This window comes from Odontesthes bonariensis, chromosome 13 (assembly GCF_027942865.1).
Source record: "Odontesthes bonariensis isolate fOdoBon6 chromosome 13, fOdoBon6.hap1, whole genome shotgun sequence".
NCBI lineage: Eukaryota > Metazoa > Chordata > Actinopteri > Atheriniformes > Atherinopsidae > Odontesthes > Odontesthes bonariensis.
In genome coordinates this window covers 30,494,644-30,516,122 of record NC_134518.1, presented here as the reverse complement: position 1 = coordinate 30,516,122, position 21,479 = coordinate 30,494,644, and the positions used below count along the sequence as shown (strand labels likewise).

At 38.3% G+C, this 21,479-nt stretch overlaps 1 protein-coding gene across 12 annotated transcripts in view; it reads right to left on the bottom strand.

Moving 5' to 3' along the window:
* Positions 1–21,479, bottom strand: part of prom1a (prominin 1a) — an 81,636-nt gene that overhangs the window by 44,463 nt on the left and 15,694 nt on the right. For 11 of the 12 annotated variants that reach the window (XM_075481918.1, XM_075481912.1, XM_075481911.1 and 8 more), the window contains exons 2-3: positions 7,383–7,441; positions 1,392–1,597 (exon numbers count right to left, since the gene is read on the bottom strand). In XM_075481918.1, the coding sequence (XP_075338033.1) occupies positions 1,392–1,597; positions 7,383–7,441 (265 nt within the window). Of the gene's footprint in view, positions 1–1,391; positions 1,598–6,921; positions 6,949–7,382; positions 7,442–21,479 lie in introns of all 12 variants that reach the window. The other variant, XM_075481922.1, reaches the window with a different exon arrangement.

Sequence of the window (21,479 nt, the reverse complement as noted above, 5' to 3'; positions counted from 1 at the left end):
ACCACTACCAAATATGACAGAAAATAATTTTCAACAATGACCTTCATTTTTGACCTGTACTAGAAACACTTTTTTTCCAACAAAGGTGACATATTTTTTTTCCCTTTTTAACAAACTGACCCTGTTTTCGGGGTGGAGACTTAGCAAGTGCTCAACCCCACCCTTTTGGTGAGGTCAGCAGCTACATGTAAATAAACAAACCATGAGGAATTATTTCACAGATACTCATATTTGAACTGATCCCTCTTTGTGGCTCTTTATTCAATCCAGCGTTGAACTTCAGCTAACTCTTGCTGGAACAGTATCCTCAATAATAGTTAACCCACTGGGCTCTTATATCCTCCATTGCTGGTGGTGGTGGATGCTGATCAGTACAGCTGACATGAGAACATTTCAACAAAAGCTGGCTTCATCGCTCGAGCAGGGTGGATGTGAGCAGGCGGAGCTCAGAGGTTAAAGGCTTAGCGGAAGAAGTGGAGAGAACTTAAGGAGTGACGTACTTTTGAAATAAAAACCGTAACGGCTTCTTAAATTGTCAAATGAAGGGGAACTAACGAAAAAAGCCAGAGTGGTGTTTTTGGGGAGATTACACGTGCTGGTGACTTTAGACACCCAAATAGATGTTCCCGAGGGTAGAAAAAAGTTAATTTTCCATGATTTATCACCTTTAAAGTTTTAGATTACAACAAACCTGGCCTTATTAAAATAGGAAATAACAACATTTAATTACACTAGCAGAAGTCATATCAGTCATGAGCATAATTTGCACATAAATTGGAGAAGTGAAGAAGCAGTAATACAAAAAGACTTGAAGGAACCTGCACTAGTTCTATGATTGATATAAAAAAAATGTCAAGGAGATTGATCAGTTGAAGAGGAAACTGACATTGAAAAATGTGTATTCAAGGAGAAGATCACAGCAAATCATGAAATTCTAAGTGTATTCTGGTTTTTATTTGGGGTTTGTGTGCATTTTATATGTGCATTGCCATGATGAAGAAGTTTCTTCACAGTGAGTGAAAGCTCTCAGGAAGAATTCCCTGCAGGTTATTGTGTCCATCGCTTAGACTGAACACAAGTATGAAGGGTGCTGCCACATAGAATCTACAGTAGGACTTTACTATATATAGCATACAGCATGGGGGATGGTGACGGCTGATGACTGTGTGTTTGACCAGAGGTGTGGGTCTGGAGTGTGTATATACATACTGTATTTGCATGATTGCATGTGCACAGCTACTACGCTGTCCAGGACAGAGGCATATCTCACAAACAATCTGAATATAAGAATATATTCAAATATACACTTAAGAATGACCAGTTTGCTTGTAAGCTGATTGCTTTGCATGTTGTGTAACATTTGTGCATGTTTGTGCATGTGTCACACTCACGTGATGACCAGTGAGGTGGAGAAAAGTAGCGTTCCCAGCAGGCCACGCCGACAGTCTGCGTTCTTCCTCTGGCGTTGGTGCATCTCGCCACCGCAGTTGTCACAGCAGCGGCACATGCAGAAGAAGAGCCCGACTATCGGCATGAGAACGGCAAACAGAAGGCCCACTGCAGCACATACCAGGAAGCCTATCTCGTAGTAGATGGCCTGGGGTCAGTGGAAAAGGAATGAAAAGAAGCATGAGATGAAGAATGAAGGAAAGATTGTATGAGAAACATGTTGGAGGTGAAAGTAGAAATAACGAAGGTGGGAGAAACAACATGAGAATGTAACATTGGGGAAATTTGGGAGTGAGGGAGAAAAGAATGGATAGATTAATAAGGGCCTACAGGAGGAGGAGAGGGGAGGACACACACAAGGAGGCCAAGGATAAAATGAGCAACAACTCTAAAAATATCAGTTAGGATACTGCTGGAAATTCTCTCTACTCTTTATCCAAAAGGGATTTGCCTATAAACAATAAAAACATTGCATAACACTACTCACTGCAGGGGAGACTCACTTTCCATATCTTAAATTATTCAATAATCGACTCTTTAAATGCATTATACAATAAAAAAAGACGAAGACTCAGAACTGTTCTCACATACAAAAAATACAAGTTGAAACTGCAAGTAAAAAAATCTGTTGAGACTTTTCTGAAGCAATTCTTAGAGGTGTTTCTCTGCACACGTGTCTTAACAGTATGCACTGAGAGGACTTGACACACGAGGGATGATGGAAGAAAAACTCAAAGGAATCTGAACTCTCTGTGCAGCCTGTAGCGCAGTTTTTCCCTGTCTAATGAAGGGGAAAGACTGCTTTTCTAAAGAAAAACCTGCTTCAATAGAAACTGACTACAAAGCAAAAAAAATTGATCTACAGAAGTCCTTTAGACTGAGCTGGAATATTAAAACAGATTTCTCTGAAATAAGACAAATCAGCCCTTAAACTGAGAAAATGATCTGTTTCAGTGGAGCTCAACACTTAACAAAAATGAGGTACAGTATATCACTCAGCCAGTTTCAGTTCATTATAGAGGAAGAACTCCAGAAGCTATGAAACAAAAAACATAATCTTTCTTTAATCAGGACTGGATTTTAGTAAATGTGTTGTAAACCTTATAATTGCGGATATGTGGCTGAAATTGAAGTATCGTTAGGTGAGAAATTTGCATTTCGAAAATCAAAACCAGATTTGATAAAGTTAAAAAAAAAAAGCGTCTTTGAGCCTAATTTTCTGTTTCATCCATCTAGGTTACATGTACCTGTGAGTTGAAGACAAACAGAGAAGTATAAGCAGTGAACAGAATGTGATAATCTGAGGGTGATTGTTATGTTTAACAGTTCTGTTGATGTGAGAAAGAAGTAAATTGTGTAAGAGGTTAGTAAAACCTAGTAAAAATATTTATTTACACCGGTGACACTTGTCTCTGTAACCCTAACCAAGCAGTTTTGGTTAGACCTCGTTGCTTCTTCACCAGCTGATGTACATTGATGCAATCCACATACGGTCGTATATTTACCGATTTATGTGAAATTTTGTTTGTTAGAAACAAGAGAAATTTTATATATTGCTGATTTGGAATTAAATTGGGTTAATCTGGACAGATTTGTTATACCTACAAGCAACTTTGTGTTGACTCAGTTCTATTTACAACATGTATTTAGTATTCTAGCATCAGCGAGCTCATCTAAATATGCAGAATTCTGTTCCTACTGGTTGCTTCATAATGTATCGATAGGTAAATTACACTTTTATAGAGAGGAAGATAATCAGTCAATTCATTTAAACACATTAAGAAGCATATAAAAAGCAGGGCTCTCAAGTTTTGAATGCTGGCAAGAGTGACATCTCCCCCCCATTGGACGGGTCACAGGAATGGGGGTCTATCATTAAAAATGTTATTATTAGTGTTGTTGCTATTAATAACGGCTCTGCCCAGAATAATGGGAGACATGCTTGTTTCCTACCGTTTCCGTAGCGATAGCTGCGCGCCAGAGAAATCTATATTATAATTTTTTTTCAGCTTGAGAAATACAAGGTGTAGCGGGAGTGCGTGACAAAAGACCCAAAAGCGTGACTGTCACGCTCAATGTGTGAGACTTGAGAGCCCATTTCTGAAGGTGGGACATATATATTGGCACAAAAATAGTTTATCTCATGAATTTTTATATTCATCTCAATCGTTTTTTTCACAGATGTGCTCAGAAACTACGTTAAAAACCAAAATAAATACCAATCCGTAATCAATATCTAGTTTTTATAGATCTATGCTATCCCACAGTGCTCAGTGAGTGTGCGTCTCACATCAGGTACAAATCAGGTTGTGATAATGTTAGGAAATCTAACTAAACTGGGATAAAAAAGGTGGAAAAACAAATTAAGTAGGAAGTGAATGAGCAGAAAATGCAAAAATGGCCGTCACACAGTGGTCTTGAACCTAGGTCTTTTATTCCTTGCATTTCTGAGTCGTGTGACTTTACCCCACCAAACCCCTACGTGAACTCTGTTTGCTGTGATCGTTTTTTTTGTTTGTCAAGGCACTAACACCAGGACATCTTGTGCAAATGTCCGGAGGCTTTCACAGAACAGCAGTATCTAATGCTTTTGATATTTTTCTTTTTTAGGCTGTTTAAACTTTGTGAAACACATCAACATATATAGGCCAATTTGGGTGTAAAAGGGCTATAACATTAGATTGCATGGACAGAGCCTGTTAACACAGTAGGGTGGAGCAATGCTGACTGTTTTATTATACTGTGTGAAATTGGATTCTGCCTGTCACCTATGAAATCTGCACATCTGTCCTCACAAAGCCTAAATAACCTGGATTGCTATTGAATATTAGAAATATTTGCAGTGACCCATTTAGCTTTCCTTCAAATTTCTTCTGGTTCATAGCGAGTCTTAAATTGCTGCTTCTGGCATGTTTTCTGTAGCATATCTGTCACCTCTTGTCATGTACCACAGTGTTCCTATTTAATCTGCCCCTTTCCCTATCTAGTCTGCACTCAGCATCGGATTTTGAAATAGGCAAAGTTGAATTGGGGATTGGTAACTCCTTTAACCCCTGTACATTTTTGTGATGTTCTGTAATGAAAAGATCAAAGCAGTGCTGCTCTTGCTGCTCCTGAATGAACTGCTCTCTTTGCTGATTTGCACTAATCTTAACCGCATTCATAAATCGTCTCTGTCATCTCCAGGGATGTGCAGCTTTATCTTTTCAACATTACAAATGTGTTAAAAAGTAAAACAAAGAGGGAGAAAAGAGATACACAGCATCTGAATTTGACTAAGGTAGGATTTGCAAATCTTTGTGCAAATCCCTGGCAGTGACGATTATCCACATTCCTTGTGCTAATGATTGCATGGCTGTGTTCTACAAAACATCGAAAGATAAATGTTTGTCTATCATGTTCTCTCTGACCTCAAGAACTGAAAATGTGGATGAATGCTGGATAACTGGAAACTGAGAGGAAAAAGGAAACTAGAATATCAATGCAGAGAAGCAACAAAAGAAGAAAAAGATGCTCTGCATTTGTTAGTTTACATGTGTGCCTGTCATGATGTCAATGTGCAAATCTAAATGCACGCATTTTCATTCTGCTCCGGGCTCTGTTGTTACGGCCCAATATTTGCAAAAAATAAAAAGGTCAAAAATGTTTCCGTTTTTTTTCACCAATTCTCTTTAAGTGCCCGTGGCTCCGACTATTTTTGGACTACAGTTTTTATCTTGGCAAATGCCCAAAAGAGGAAGGTGCCCTTCCAATAAGAACACACTGGAGGATGTGGTGGCGGCAATGTCTGAGTAGTTGAGACGGGCATTACTGTAACTTTGATCAGATTTAATGCCAGCAGCAGCCATGAGGCATGCTGAAATGTCTTCAAGCACAAAGCTGTTACTCTAAACTCATCCACTGTAAGCTAATGCCTGAGCTGGAATAGCAATTATTATACTCTTATACACTATGGTAATACTAATATATTATATTATTATAAATAAATCATGATGACATTCAGGCTCAAAAGAGTAAAGACTACATCATGCAAACCTCAGTAAGACTTTTAACACATCTGATAGATGTAAATCAGTTGTATGAATGCTTAGAGCATGAATAATTTGCTTTGCATTTATTGGAGACTGTCGGAGCCAATAATAATAAAAAAAGACTGAATCATTTTGCTCCTGATATTGTTTAAATGACAATTAAATATTTCAGCACTTCACTTATGCACTGACAAAATGTATGCCTTCGAAAGATCAGTTGTGTGTACATAGCCCTATCTTACAGAACAATTACAGAAAACTGTGTATTCGTGCTGATTAACTAAAATTAAGTTATTTCTTTTTACTTGGGCCGTTCAGCATTACTTTCGAAGTATGTATTTCATTAGGATGGCGGTTCTTGCGTCCAGCCTGTTCTGTGTGTTTACCCAAGGTGGTGTTGCCCGATTCCAGGAATCCATTTGTTATCACAGTCTATCTTAACACGAGCCATGATGTTTTCTTACCTAAACTTTCCTCTCCTCTCCTCGCCTTAATGTACGTTTAAACATCAGTATTTGGACAGAACTCAATCTCAATTGTTCAGCGTGATAAGTGTGTGTGTAGTGCCATCCTCCAACTATTTCCACCTCCAGATGTGGACTTTGTAGCCTCTAAAGAACGAAATGTTTTGCAACTATTTCCCAATATACTGTTGCACTGGGCTTCTTTATGTAGATCTGAAGACACAAACCACCAAATAAAGTGTTGCCACTATCTCATGTTCTGCTGTGAGACTGGATATGTTCATGTGTGGTTTATACCTGTTGTGATTTGGGTGGAAACAGAACAAATAGTGCTGAGACACACGAGAGTTAATCAGATTTGACACCGAACATTTTGTATACTTTTAAACAACATTATTGATAACTGTTACAGTTAAAAGTTTAGCAGAGCTCTTGGAGTTTACAAATGTCATGATGTGACCTTCACTGTTTGGTTTGATATAACAGTTGTGGGGATGTTCTGGTTTGTGTTACACGGTGTTCTAATGACGGCACCACAGCCATTAGAGAGCAAAAGTTACTATTTCAGAGTAACCTTTAACATGCTGCTTATTCAACCCTGATGATCAACATCAAAGTATCAAATATGTTTTTATTATCCAGTCAGCATTGTTGCTCATCAGTGAAATAAAAAACATTTCTCTTTGGAAAGCCATGATATAAAAGGTATGGCCAAGTTGAAAGGTGGGTTTTGTGAAGTGGACGGGATGGCTGGGTTAAAGTCATACAGCTGCACAACAAACCACTGATATGTCAACACTTAATTATAACTTAACAAACAAAATTATACCATCACTCAATATATCTCTTATGTTTAAAAAAGAATACAACAACAAGCTGACTACATCAGTTGTAATTGTGCACCCTTGGTGACCATACAGAGGGGCATGATGGTGGAGGGAGCGGGGTGAACAGTAAGTCTAGTGTGCAGACTTTACCTGAAGGGTCAGCACTATGTTCTCTGGCTGAGGAGGGCCAGATCAGATGAAGAGGGCATGCAGAAGACAGAGGCAATGCAGCATCAAAGAAACAGCAAAGCCACAAAAACATCAACATGTGATGAAAAAACAACAGAAAGCATGCAATGTACATAGTGGCATACTGTGAAGCAGCACACAGTTGTCAAAGTGTACATATTCAGCCTATTTAAATCTTAAAAGTCTTAAAGAGTTGCAGAAGACAAACTGTGCATAAATACAAATGTTTAGCTTGAAGCACTTATGATCTATTCTGTGTGTCAGTGTAATGTGGTATTGCCTTGGCAGACCGCAGACTGTTTCAGAGATACATTCTTTATGTGGTTTATGAAATACATGTATACACCTAATCAGAAAGCCATGCAGCAAGGTGGATGGAAAGCACAGCAGAACATGATCTCACCACACACTTTCAAAGTTACCTTCTGATATTCCGTCTGAATGGCTCCAAACTTGTCCTTTGCCAGTTTGACGATAAGATCTGCAGCGAGACAGAGAAAACAAACATGAAGAGATGTTTGCTGAAACTAACATGCATGGTGGCTTCCTTCATCCAGCAGATTACCTTCTACTGAGAATGAAAATTGTGCCTGGCGTGCTACAAATTAATACAATTCACACATCTGCCTCTGAAGTTGCTTTTGTTGTCACGCTTCACCCACTCACATCTCACAGCATACAACAGATGTACACAGTGACATATGATTTTGTATCAAGATGATATAACTGTGGGGTATTTCATTTTAGAAAGAAGTTATCTTGACTTTTCAAAGCTAAACTCTTTATCGTCATTCGTGCACAAAGTTTTGCTTAATTCTCTTCTTTAAAATGCAGTATTGATTGTGTGCTCATCACATAAGGCACTACATGAGGCACCAGGCTTTATATGAAATTTTACTTGGCAAACAACAAAAAGAAGCAGAGTATATTTATCCTGGGAAATAATTTCTGTCAGGTTGAAGCACGAAGAATGTGTCAAAGACATGCACAGTGGCATCCCACACTGTTCCCTCTATATCTGACTGTAGACTGACGCCATGCTGACATTGCGAGCAACTTTTGTTTAAATTATTTCTAGACTGACATCATGTTTTAGACATCTTTTAGTTACTTAAAACAAACAAAAAAATATATATTTTAAGCATCCTGGATTGAGGAAGTTTGGCCAATATGTTTGAGACGGTCATTAAACTGTTAAATGATTTTAATCTTTATAATTAATTTACAAAAGTGTGATTTTATTAGGCATAAGATAATGTTACAGAATCTTATTCTTACAACTGGTGTTTCCTGCAGGTTGGACCTGTCACAATTATTACAGAATCCACTGATAACAATCATTTCAGCTGATTATAGTCATTTACCATAATAGTCTCGAATCAACGGTGTGTCATTTGCATCATTAATTCCCTTTTTTTCCCCATTTTTTGAAGTTTGGCAGCCCATCGCTGCAGGTACATTCTGCTTTTAAGAAAAATTAAAAAGGGGGCCCGAATATGTTGAAGGAAGGAAAATATCTGCTAATCTTCCAACCACAAACATGTAGCTCCAACACCTCCATCAATATGTACAGTATATGTGTTCTTAAACTATAATTATGTACACATAACTCTACATTTCATACTAAAATATTAGCATTAAATCCACAGAGAGAGGCAGGTCTGTAAGTGCATCAACTAAAAGTTCCTAATTTTGACAGATCTCCCACAGGTTAACAGCTTTGGATTCCAAAGCACATCCAGGCACCCACAGCCACACAGCCGCTGATGGCACTTTTCTACATCTGTCACACACACACATACAAGGTGCAACAGAGGAGAGGAACTAACACAACTGTAAATGACACTAAAACGGAGAGGTGAGAAGGCATAAATCTTCATACAGACAAGTGGAAGCAGAAATCTACCAACTGGTGTGTAAGTGTTGACAATCAGTAACACTGCATCCCTCAAAGAGGAGCCTGTAGTAATCAGTGTAGCCAAATATTCCAGTGAATCCTTCACATGTCAGATTAGCATTTTATAATCTTTATTATCTAAAGACTATAACATGTAGCTCAAATGCAGAGTTTTTGTTAAGCTGTGTTTTTGTTTTGGTTTCTTTCAACATAGATGTGAATATTTTTCTGGCCAGTAAAAGGATGAAGCCAATTAAATTCTTCTTTTCCCTCTTTAATCATATTCTGTCACAAACTTAAACCCAAGAATGTATCGCCCATTAAACTCTTTATGTTGCCGTTCTCTTTCAAATCTACACCTGGAGCAGTGCTGGCTGTGACTCACCATATTAAGATGACAGAGACAGCAAAGCTTCTCAGGGGCGATGTTTCCAAAAATAAGATGCAAGAGACACAAGTTTTTCCTTTATCTGTGTTGCAGTGTTTCTCTTTACTGAACAAAGAATTCAGAATAAGCAGAAGAAGAATGGTTGACAAGTTGTTTTAATTGCTTTGAGAACAGATCTCAGATCTCACCGTTTCCTCAAAGCCTAACATTTATATTAATGGGAGGGCATTTGAGGCTGGTCTTTGATCAAATCATTATGGCTTAAAGAAGCTGTATCTAATTGCTTTTATTGAAACAAATATTATGAGAGAATTATTAAAAATGAGTCCACCTCATGTTTGTTTCTTTCTTAGGCTGGAACGTCACAGGTGCCTTTCTGAACTGCAGTCTGATTTTAGCTGCTTCTGTAATCGAACAGCTGAGCATTGTGATCCACTTCTTGACTCAGTTTTCCCACCAGGATCAGGAAACACTGACTTCCTTTATGGGTCAGACTGTCAGTGTGTTCCAGGTTGGCTCCTCCACCCCAGAATGGCTGTCGGCTGTCACTATTGTGCGTAACAAGGTGAGCCTTTTGGTGAAATGAAATGTACAGTAGGACAGTGAGAAGAGCTCAGCTCTTGTCTGATGTTGTTCCAGTTGTCCTGAGTGTGGGTTTCCACCCTGACCTTGTGGGGAGGGCATGTTTTAATTTAATTCATCGCCAGGGGATGAATACAGTAACATTTGCATGACAGTAAACAAAAGCTTATTGGATGCCTAAAGGCTGTGTTAAAAGTCACAGTTTGAGAAATGGTGCTTAATTTTCTTCACTGGAAATGCTGAGATGCAGTTTCACAAAGGTGTCAACTCTTAAATGGAATTATATCCCTGTATTTCCCAATCTATATAAACAGTGGCCAAACTAATCAAGCCCCACTGCATAAGATTTTCTCAGCCTGATTCTCGCCTCCTGATCGTAGAACTACATGTCTGGTGACATTTGTAAATCACAAAATGTATTTCTGTTTGTTATGTTTGTTTGTAAATTAATCTACAAGCATGAATTTCTCCTTTTAAACTGACACGAATAAATCGAAGGCATAAAATTTGTGAATGAATTACGGTAGGTTTGAGACATTAGAGTATGACATAACTGTCATGATCCGTGGGTTATAATTTTCCTGTGTTCTGGTTTACCTTGTTGGTAAAGCAGAGTTTTACTTGTCACACCTGCTTTGTTGACTTCCTCACCTTCCACTTTAGTTCTCATTAGTTCCTGCCATTTATATTCTACTGGTTTTCACTTGGTCATTGTCGGATCATTTCATGTTGTAGCTTTTACATTCCTGAAATGTTTCTCTGTAGATTCCAAGTTTGTGCCTTGCAGTTTCTCAGTTTAACTCTAATGCAAAAGCTGGTTTCCATAAACCACTGAGGAACAAGCTCGGCTCTGAAGTTTGTTTATCTCTTTCTATTGGTGGAGTAGCAGTGCAGTTTCTCAGAAACATGAGTGTCAAGGCAGATAATTTGAATATAAACTAAATAGATAATAGACATGTTTTCAAACCCAGCAGAACTGAAGTTGACTATCTCTCAGCCAGAGCAAGAAAGGATTGTTGCTGAAGCCAGAGTACACATCATATGTGATAAACAAGGTTTTTAGATGAACAGACGGCAGATTCTGCTCAGATGCTCCTAAAGACAAACAGAAATAATGGAAGTAACTTTCCTGCCATATTTAAATACTATAAAACAAAAGATCAAATATGATTAAACTTGTCATTGCAAGGGTTAAACAGTACACAGCTAAGAAATCCTGGAGAATAGTAATATATAGACGAGAGGAAGAAAGGTAGGACAGAAAATGATCAGAGGCATGAGACAAGAGAAAAATGAGAGGTGAAAGGAAGAACAGAAACTAGAAAAAAAGGTCTGGAGTGAATCCATCCTCCAGTTCTTGTGAGAGGCGTCTAATCCTCCTCCATGAACGAAAAGCTCCCTTAATGCTTGTTTCCACCCACGTTAGCTCTCTTCTCCACCCTTTCTGCTAGTGCTTGCCATTTAAAAGGCACATAAATGTATCTGTCAGGTTGTATTGACCTTTAACCCCTTCAAACAAACACATTTGTCATGTTAATAGAAATAAATTAGACATATATATGTACAGTCAAAGCCAGCTTCTGTATCAACACGTGAGACGGAGCTTTTCCAGCAGATTTAACAAACCTTTGCAGGCAGCTCAAGATAAAGCAGAACCTGGCAAGATGAATTTTTCATCAGTTTCACAAGAGGCGAGTCCCCCGCTCTGAGGAATCCAGCTGCTCTTTATCTTGGTTCCACTGCTCAGTGTTAGAAAAGCAGAGAAAAAAGTCATACGACCTTGAACAGTGGGGTGTCTCAGGTTACTGAACACATTTCTGGGCCATCACTTATTCTCACCAGGGTGGAACAATTAATCATGCAGTTGCAGTATCGTATTTTGCCTTGCAGCACGATTTTAAAGTTGGATGGATAAGGTTTTTCATGACAGCAAGCAGTCAAAAGAAAATTTATGTTTCGCTTCAGGTGGCTGAAAATATGCACTTAGAGGGGGTCCAACTAGTTTTACAAATAAACTCAATTTGAAGGCTTATAACACCTTTTTACAGCTAGAAATTATTATAAAAGTCCCAGTTTTTGACAAACCTTTCTGTATGCTGTAGATGTACTTAGCTGCTCTCAATTTTATATCAAAGTTCAGATTGGCGAACAAAATAGAAACCTTTTAGACTTTCATGCAAGAAAGTCCATCCATTCATTTTCCATACCCGCCCAATCCTAGGCAGGGTTGCTGGAGCCTATCCCAGCTGTCATTGGGTGAGAAGCAGGGTGCACCATGGACAGATTGCCAGTCCATCACAGGGCCACACAGAGACAAACACACTGAAAGACCCCAGCTGGGATTTGAAACAGAAACCCTCTTGTTGTGAGGAGACAGTGCTAACCACCACACCCACTGTGCAGCCCTATGCAAGAACGTAAATTAGTTATTGTCACATTGAATTAATTTTGGTTCTGGTTGATTTAATTGTTTGTTGAATTATGTAACATTACACTGTTCATCAGTACAAAGTTACTGAGAAACACATTCTTCATCTGCTTTTAAAGCAATACAATGTAACTTCTCAAAAAGCCCATTATGGAGCTCCCCCTACAGGCTTGGAGGTAATGTACGGTTACACTGTCGTAAATACAACACCCTTTCGCTTTCACGTTTCACGTTTGTTGACGAACCGGCGAGGAGTCAGAAGGTGCAAGCTATGTCGACCGAGAAGGTAAGAGTAATCAAATGTACCTGGGAGCGTGAGAGGGGTCTATTTGTTTTTGCGGTAGGTGTGCCAGAAAGCAAGTCGAAGTACTTCCGCTCAGCTCCCGGGCCGGTCCAGCAAAGTTACATAGCGCAGTTTTTCCAACTCAGACCCCCGAAGGGCATAGGAGACAGGCCAATGGTAATATTAAAACTCATTCTAGCCGCACAATTTTTTTCAAGCTGTTATTTTAAGGTAGAAATGTTACATAGTATTACTTTAAAGTTCCTGCTGGACTCGTCTTCCCTGAGGGGAAACACATCAGACTTTCCTCATAGCTTTGAGCAAATATCACAGTATATTCGTCTGTATCATATGTACATTGATTTGGACTTTATTGATCACCTGTGTCTTTTATAAACTGTGCTGGGTATTTTAAACTCATGGGGAAAAAAGGCAGATTAATCTGTAATGAAATGGGGTTTGTGATCTAATTTTAAGTTAAAACAATTGGCATTTTAAAACAATGCATTGCCACTTTATCGTCAGAGCTTGTATTTAATTTGTTAATTAAAGTAATACAAGCAAAAGACCATCATGGCAACCAAACTGAATACATGAGTGTTAATCCTAACAGGAACCCCGGCTGGGTGTCCATGGAAAAAAAGGCGATTAGTGGGATGGATTAAATGATCTTTCAGAAGTGTTCAAGCCTGTGCCTTTGGTGACTGGATACAATAAGCACCGAGTTAATATGTGTAGTGATTGTTTGGAAGGATTTGCAGCAGAACTGCTCCAGTGTTGGAGAAACATACACAATGGAATTAAAGTTAAACTACCATTTCCACCACATGCTGTGCTCTGGGTCTTAGGAAATAAAAAAGAACAGACTGCATCGCTTTACTTGGTGTTGGTTCGAATACAGCTAAAATCATCACCCTAACATCGCATTATTTCTATGATAACTGTTTTAATTTTTTTTAATGTTTTTAAAACCATGATAAGTTTTATAACATGAACTGTACCGCAAAGGTCAGTAGATTCATTGGTGTAGTAGCTGCACTTGTTTGCCACATCATCCTCGGTTTTTTTTGTTTATATACATGCAGCTCGTTATCTTTATCTAACCAAGTGTGTGAATTTATTTCCTCTGGTTGATGTGCTCGCTGTATGAAGTAAAATTAAAGCTTACTGACAGTGGGTCAAACTGAAGTCAGATTCTTGGTATGTGTCGACATATTTGGCTGATTGAGTAGATTTTGGTCCAGATGGGAGCAGCAGGGTGGAGGTCAGTGTGTTGGACTCTTAAACAGGCCAGTCAGCTGTTACTGAGACACACAGTGGCTTTTGTAGGCGTCAGAGTTTAACCTTTCTTCCTGCTGTAACTACTGAGTTGAGTTAACATCCAAATGTTAGCTCCTGCCCAAACACATACCCCTGTGACTATTACTTCTTTTACTATTATATGCATGTAAGCATGGCCACTTTAAGTTAAGTTTCGGGACAGAAATCAGTGTCTTTGTCACCTTTCAAAACCATTAATTTACTACTTTTACATAAAGAACTGATTTAAGAAAAAAACAAAACCTCTCTTAAATTAAGGCTGAGATGCTGGTTATTTTCTATATAAACTATTAATGATTTGGTCAATAAAATACCAATATTAAAGAATAGCCTTTAATTCTCACCCAGGAGAGGCTGGTGATTATGCTGTAACTGGTGATGAAATTATAAATAAACTAGATTAAAAATCTGCTCAGATGTACAGTGAGACTTTAGTTCACACTTGAAGTAATGGAGAACCATAGAGGGAGGATATTCATGAGTCTTGCAATTTTCATTTAAATGTGTACTGTCTGAACTTGTGTACCTCTTATTCTGATTTATAGCCCAATGTTCACGAAGCAAGTAAATTCTAGATGTCACACACAAATGGCCCAGAGCTTAGCCAAATCTATCATCGACTGCGGTGTGAATGCTTCAAAGATGAGATTTGTGAGGCTCATGATATCCTGGTGTACCAATGAATCTCCAAAAGTGTTTGATACCTTTAAGGAGCAGCGAAGAGGTCTGGATATAACCAATGAGAGCGTAAGAGAGCTGGTGAGAAGACAAAGCAAGTCAAACCTGTTGAAATCTTTCTGATTTCCATGACAGAAGGTGAAAAAACGGGAAGGAAACTGTAACTTTCTTCTCAACAACAATTACCAAGAGTTACTTCTATCAAAGTGCAATGTTAATGATGAGAGAAACTTGTCAGCATGACAGCTGGAGTAACTTGATAAAGATTAGACAGTTTGAGGATTAAGCCAGGTGAAAAAAATCTTATAGTTAGTGTTATAGATCAGCTGTGTTGTGTGAACAAACCAGGACTTCAACCTCTAGAACATAAGAGGAATAGGAACTATAGGAGCTTAAAGGAGCCTTGACTTCAAAATGTATTTACATGAGGAGCAACGGACTTGACATCCCGTTTCTTGATGCCACGCTATCAGAATGCATTGAATGGGAAGTGTGGAAATGACACATCCAGTGGACACATTTCACTCTAAGAGGTACTGAATTTATTTTGAATAAAATTTGTTTGATTAGATCAAATTAAACTTTATTGTCCTTGCACATGTCGCAGATGCAAGCAAACAAAAGCAGAAGTGCATGAGCAATAACTGTAGAATAAATGTGATTTACAGAAGTGCAGGTATATAATATGATAAATGAATATGTGTGGGCGTAAATGCCTATTGCTACAGGTACGTACAGTGGGGTATAACTACATGGTGTGTAATTATATATCTATAGAGTGCTCTTCAACATTGATCCAGCTAATGGAAATGCTGGCTGGAAGAAAATATGTTGTCTGCCTCTGAATGATTTAATACTTCAGGTTTTCTGCAGAATCTGTGTTCTGTGGGGTTTTGTACATCAGACATTTTTACAAAACAAAGAATATTTGTTACATTCCCAATAACGGGTGTAAGGTGAGATGATTCATGGATGTTCTGAGATGGCTGTCCTTTGTAAATGCTGTGCTGAGGCTCAAACAGCATCAGCTATTCAGAAGTATCATGCAGCATCGAGTCGATGAAAAGTCAATGAACTCATACCTGTGGGAGATGAAAGACTTCTTTTTCTCAAATTCACAGACAAAAGGAAGCAAATGTAAAGTGAAGCTGCCTGATAAGTTAAGTCAGTGAGACTTGAGTCATCATAAGCACAATAACAGTCACTTCTGTTCATTTTCTAATAATAAAATAGCTTTGGCAAGTTATAAGTTAACATTTTGGCTGATAAACCGACATATCTCTGGTTCAGATTGCTGAAAACCACATCCAGTAATTTCGGATTTTTCTGTAAGTGCAGTAGTTAAAAACATGGAGCAGGAGCACTGCAGAAACTGCAATGGGAAAGGAAAAAATGTCAGCAAAATGAAATGGAAGGCATGGCAAACATATTCACTGCCTGCCAGATGCTGTTAGTGCTGCTGACATAAGAATCTAAGCAAATTTTACAATAATTCTAAGTTATTCTGCATAGCAGCACAAGCTAAACTGTTAAAATGGTAAAGCAGGCTGTGCAAAAGAGGAAGAGACAGAGCGAAGAAACGAAAAAAAGAAGTGGACCGAAGAAAGGAAAACAGCTGAGTGAAAGAGCAGGGGAAAAAGATCGATAGAAGCGAACACAGAGGAGTGTAAAGACGGATAGATTGTGTGGAGAGGTGGATGTAACAGACACAGAAATACATGAGCTGTCAGGAAAGAGCTAAAGCTTGTGTGGAACCTGGAGTCTTTATGCTCTAGTGACTGTTGACGTTTTTACTACAGTACAGAAGATTTACAATCGGCAGCACGACCAGCAGAATCTATAGAACCTACACAAAAAAGGGCTGAAAAATTTTTCAGTCAAGTTGCTCTAAAAGCCACCAGCCTAATCAACAAACTCTCATATTCCCCATAAGCTGCGGCAGTCGTGTGTGACAACACCCGTTGCTAACAGGCTTATTAGACAAATATATTAATAAATAAGAGAGTAAGCCTGGCCATGAGATACTCTTCCTCCACAGACCTTCATTCAGCCCTGCTCTTCTAATAAGGCGAACGATGCAACAAAGCAGACAGCCAGTTGGGGATTTTTCCTGAACAGTGGGATGCTGTCGCCAGCTACGTGGATTCTCCCCCATAAAGTTATCAGAAGACACACACTCACACACAGGAAGGAGATTTATGTCGAGAATTTAGCTGGGGTTGTAACACTTCACGCAAACAGGGAACTCTGCTTGGCCCTCATTTTTTTCATTCTTGTGTCATGAATCAGGACATTTTGGATGAGCTCTTGTGATTTATTTGCGTTTGGCATTAACAGTCAGGATATTCTGCGCCGAGACAGACGCCCTGAAATATTGGTTTTACAACAACTTCAACTTTTGTATGAAGGAAAAAAACAAAAATTCAATCTGAACTCTGCAGTCTCGATAAAAAAAGTCTAACTGTTGTGTTTGATCAACAGTTTGATCACATGCCGTTCTTTAATGTTTCAGTCATTTATCATCAGTTAGAATACATTATGCACACAGTACTGAATGTAAACAGGTGATCATAGTCACACAGCACAAAAAATAAAAAAGTCAGTGCTCTAGGAGTTTGTAGCTAACAGAGAAGCTAAAAAGAGTTCAGATGAACCTAAAGTAATTAGAAGGACAAAAACATCTCTGTGAATGTGTCACACCCATGGACTCACGTTTTTAGTTTCATGTTTTAGGTCATGTTTGTGTGTCACTCCATGTTTAGTTTTTGCCATTTTAGTTTCCCTGCACTCTGTTTATCAGTTTCACTCACTTCACCTGTGTTTTTTCCCTCAGCTGCACTCACTCCCCAATCACTCTCACTCCCTATTTAGTTTCCTGCCTCCCCTTTCAGTTTTGCCGGATCTTTGTTGTTGTTGTTGCTGTTAGTTCTCATGCCACGTTGCCACGACTAAGTTAAGTATTTATTCCATGCCATGTCAAGTAATTTTGTTTTGTTTTGTTTTTCCAAGTATTTATCAAGTCAAGTATTTTGAATCCGGCTCTGCCGCGCTTTTTGTTTTTACTTTGTTTTTGTGAATAAACCCGTTACCTTTTTTTGAAAGTCCGCATCCGTGTCCTCCCTTCCACACCCTCAACCTGACAGAATGTTTGCATGACTGTCATTAATACACAGCCTCGAAGAAGCCAAACGAGTCCCGGAATACAGGTTTTAAATCTTTTGGCTGCCATGTAGTATTTCTGACTAAAGAAAATTATTCTAGCTTTAACAGCATATTTATTTAGGGACAACAGCCCTAAGAGTAAAAGCAGTAATGGTTTGATTTGAACAATCAACCAGAACCAAAAGTTAAGGGTAAACATACAAGCAAATTGCCAATGACACAGTTGAGCATGTTAAAGTTCAGCACAAAAGCTTACAATTTGTGTTTCCAATATGTTTTACCACTTCGATCATTCTGACACTTTTAAAAGGCGTCTGAGATTGTGCTGCTGTCAAAGTCTAAGAACACAGAGTGCTAAAAGCATGCAAGAACCAAGTCTTCATTATTCTACCTGTTGCTATGCAACTAAATGTTCACAGTATTTTTGGATATCTGCTTTGGCATTCCTGTATTTATTAGAAAGTTCAAAGTATAAGCAATGAAAAGACTGTAAGAGTGGGGGAAAAAAAAGAAATAAAGCAAGAAAGATCACAGCCTTTTTCCAAAGAGGGACATTTTCCCCTTCATAAGGAGAAAAAAAGGGGAAGTAGATATTCATACACTGGTATGAATTTTTCAACGGTCAATTTAGAGACCAATTTAGTTTGGTCATACCTACTTGTTCAATGGTTTTTCTTAAGCTTGACTATTTTCTACATTGTATAAATAAACTCAGGACATCCAAGAGTCTGAGATATGTAATAACCTATTCTTTTACTGCAACCACCTTCTGCTCGGGTGGGAGCTGTGTACACTCATACGCTGCAAGTGGTCATCTCCTGGCATGGTTTTTTAAATAGCAGGTGTGCCTTGTCAAAAGTTAATCAGATAAATTTATCGTCTTTTTTAATGTGTTTGGGTATAACAGTTGTGTCAAGGTATGTTGGTAAGCATTAATAGACCATTTTAACAACTGTTTTAATCAATATTGTGCCAAGTACCACTCAGCTAAGTAAAGTAAATAAACATTTGATGACTGCTTTATGAGATTCAGGATGGTCCAGGGTTCAAATGTCTCATATAACATCCATTAGGCATTCAAGATCGAACTTCTGCAAATAAAACACTACTGATGGAGATTAATATGAATGGGAAATTGCATAATAACTTGAGAATAATGGTAATCTGTTATTTGTTTTGAAAAGTCCAAATTAGATATTTTATAAAGGAAAATTGATGATGGTGACTGCATGTGTAGCCCTATCCACACGAGATGCCCATTCAGTCATTCACACATTGATCACTTTTCTTTTAAATGTTTTTACTCTTCATTCAGACATGCCTGTAAAAGTGAAGGAAAGAGCCATGGTCATTGTGCGATATTTGCGAATCTCGTGAAATTTGACAGTGCAGGCTGTAAGGCTGTAACAGTCCTTCACAGCTTTCTGACATGTCATGTTGCCATAGCAATTCATGTTAGTGAATCAAGTTAACAATTCATTCAAATCTGAAGGTACACTTACATTTTCCAGAATTAATAAAGATATAATTTGATGAAAACTGCTAAAACTACCATCTGTTTCTTCCCTCTAATCTGTACATTTGCACCTTTTTGTCTCTTGTGATTAAAATAATATAAATAAAAGTAGATGATGTGTCACTCTTTGGCCGATCATCTCAAAACTCATATGTACGAAACAAATATACATATAAGCATTCAGGTGGATGACTATTTCAGATTTTTTCACAGGATTACTGTAGATTATATTTATGTAGATTGGGTTGAAAACCAAACGTAGTGTTATGGTCAACTTTATAATGAGGAAACCCACCTAAACTATTAGGAAACATCGCCACGATATTCACCACTAATGCTCAGAATCAGTAAACAGATGTTGCTGCTGTACCCTCAGTTTCATCACCCTAACAGTCACCTGAGTAGCAAAATGTAATGTGAAAAGAGACACAATCTTTCTGTAGTTCATTCTTCCATGTCGTTGTGCTTTAATAAATATTTTCTGGTGAATTTTGGTGAGGTGTTTCTGATAAAGGAGAACATGGCATTTGTGTGTGTGTCTGTGTTAATATCAGTGCTGACTTCCCATGAGCTTGGTGTGAAAACACCTCCACACAGGACAAACACTTGGTAACCATAGAATCTGTAACTATGGAGCGAATATTCGGCTTAACTTTAGTGGAGAAGACATACACACACACACACACACACACACACACACACACACACACACACTCAAAAAGGCAAGGTGGAGAGGCTATTTAATTTAAAACTGCTAATATTTCACTTGAGTGACTTGGTCACAATGTTCCCACCAATGACAATCTGGAGTGTTTGTCTCTTTGTTTTGTGTCCACATTGTTGTAATAAAAAGGGTATTTGGTGGACTGGAGGACTTAACCTGCCATGAGAAAGTTATTCCTCCGAGTTCAATTAAAAAAGAAGATTCTTGTTGTTTATGACTAAGCCTTTATGATCTAACCATAATGCTTTAATGAGTGAAGTTTTCCATTCTTTTACATACATTAAACATTTATGGGTGTGTGGAGAGAACTTCAATGTAAACAGCTGAGTCTCTTGGCTACATAAGCAGCTGGAGTCCTACTTAAATTTTGTTTTCACCCATGAAGCCATCAGCAAGATATGCACACAGTCAGGAAACAGCCTCTTCTGCATCGTCTCACATCAGCCCCCGTGCCCAGATTTATGCATGTTCTAATGCAGTTTCTGCAATCTTCTTGTTGTGTAAATACTTTGCATTTGGTGTTAACAAACGTGACAGTCTCCCCTCTTGTGGAAGTCACACTAATGGGTATAAATGTATGACTGCATGTTCACACGCGAACACAAGATAAAAATAAACATGGCAGTAGAGACACTAACAGACCATGCTTTATTGCACAAGGACTTGATGTGATCTTGTTCCCTCACATTGAGAAATGGTGGAATGAATAAAGTATACCTGGGATTTAAACCGTTAACTGAGTCTGACACCTACTGCGTGTCATATTGTATCGTTCTCTGCAAGTACATTTTTCTGTAATGCTTGAAAAGCAGAGAGTAACATGATTGATATTCTGTACCTGGCTGTCTGTAACAGCACTGAAAATAAATGAAAAAATGATTACATGCTGAATGTTCTATTTGGCTGCTGGATTACTGTCAAGTACAAGAGATTCACCCCAAGTGTATCGCTTCATTTAGTAATTTGACCCACTTGTTTTCTTTGGGAGAGCATTTTCTTTAAAGTCCAAAATACTCTCAGATGACGTTCGGCTTTCTCCTCGTGTTGCAGTTTTTTGGGCTTCCTGAAAATTGGACTGAGTTTACTAACACACAACTTGGGTGTTTTTTCATTTACTTCACTTATTAGCAAGGCACTGTCTACTGCACTGGGATTCTAACAAGGTTCCACCCAGCACACATCAGCTAACAGATTTGAGATATTTCTTATTATATACATAGTGTCAGCACTGCAGTCTGGGTTAACTTAAATCCATCAAAACCCTCTCTCCTGTCTGACTATCTTTATGATTATTATTATTATTCAGTCATTTGTAATTTAAAAAATCTGTTTACCTTAATTATTTTTGATTACTGATCTATTTACCTATTTATTTATCTTTTTTTGTCATAGTTCTGGTTTAGTGGATGGTACAAGCTCTTAAAGCTGCAGTCTGCAACTCTTTTTCAAGCATAATGCCTGGAACTGTCCGGGGATTCTTAAAGTAGTACATTAAATACCCCAATACAAAAACAAATGAGTTCTCTAGGTCCCCTATATGT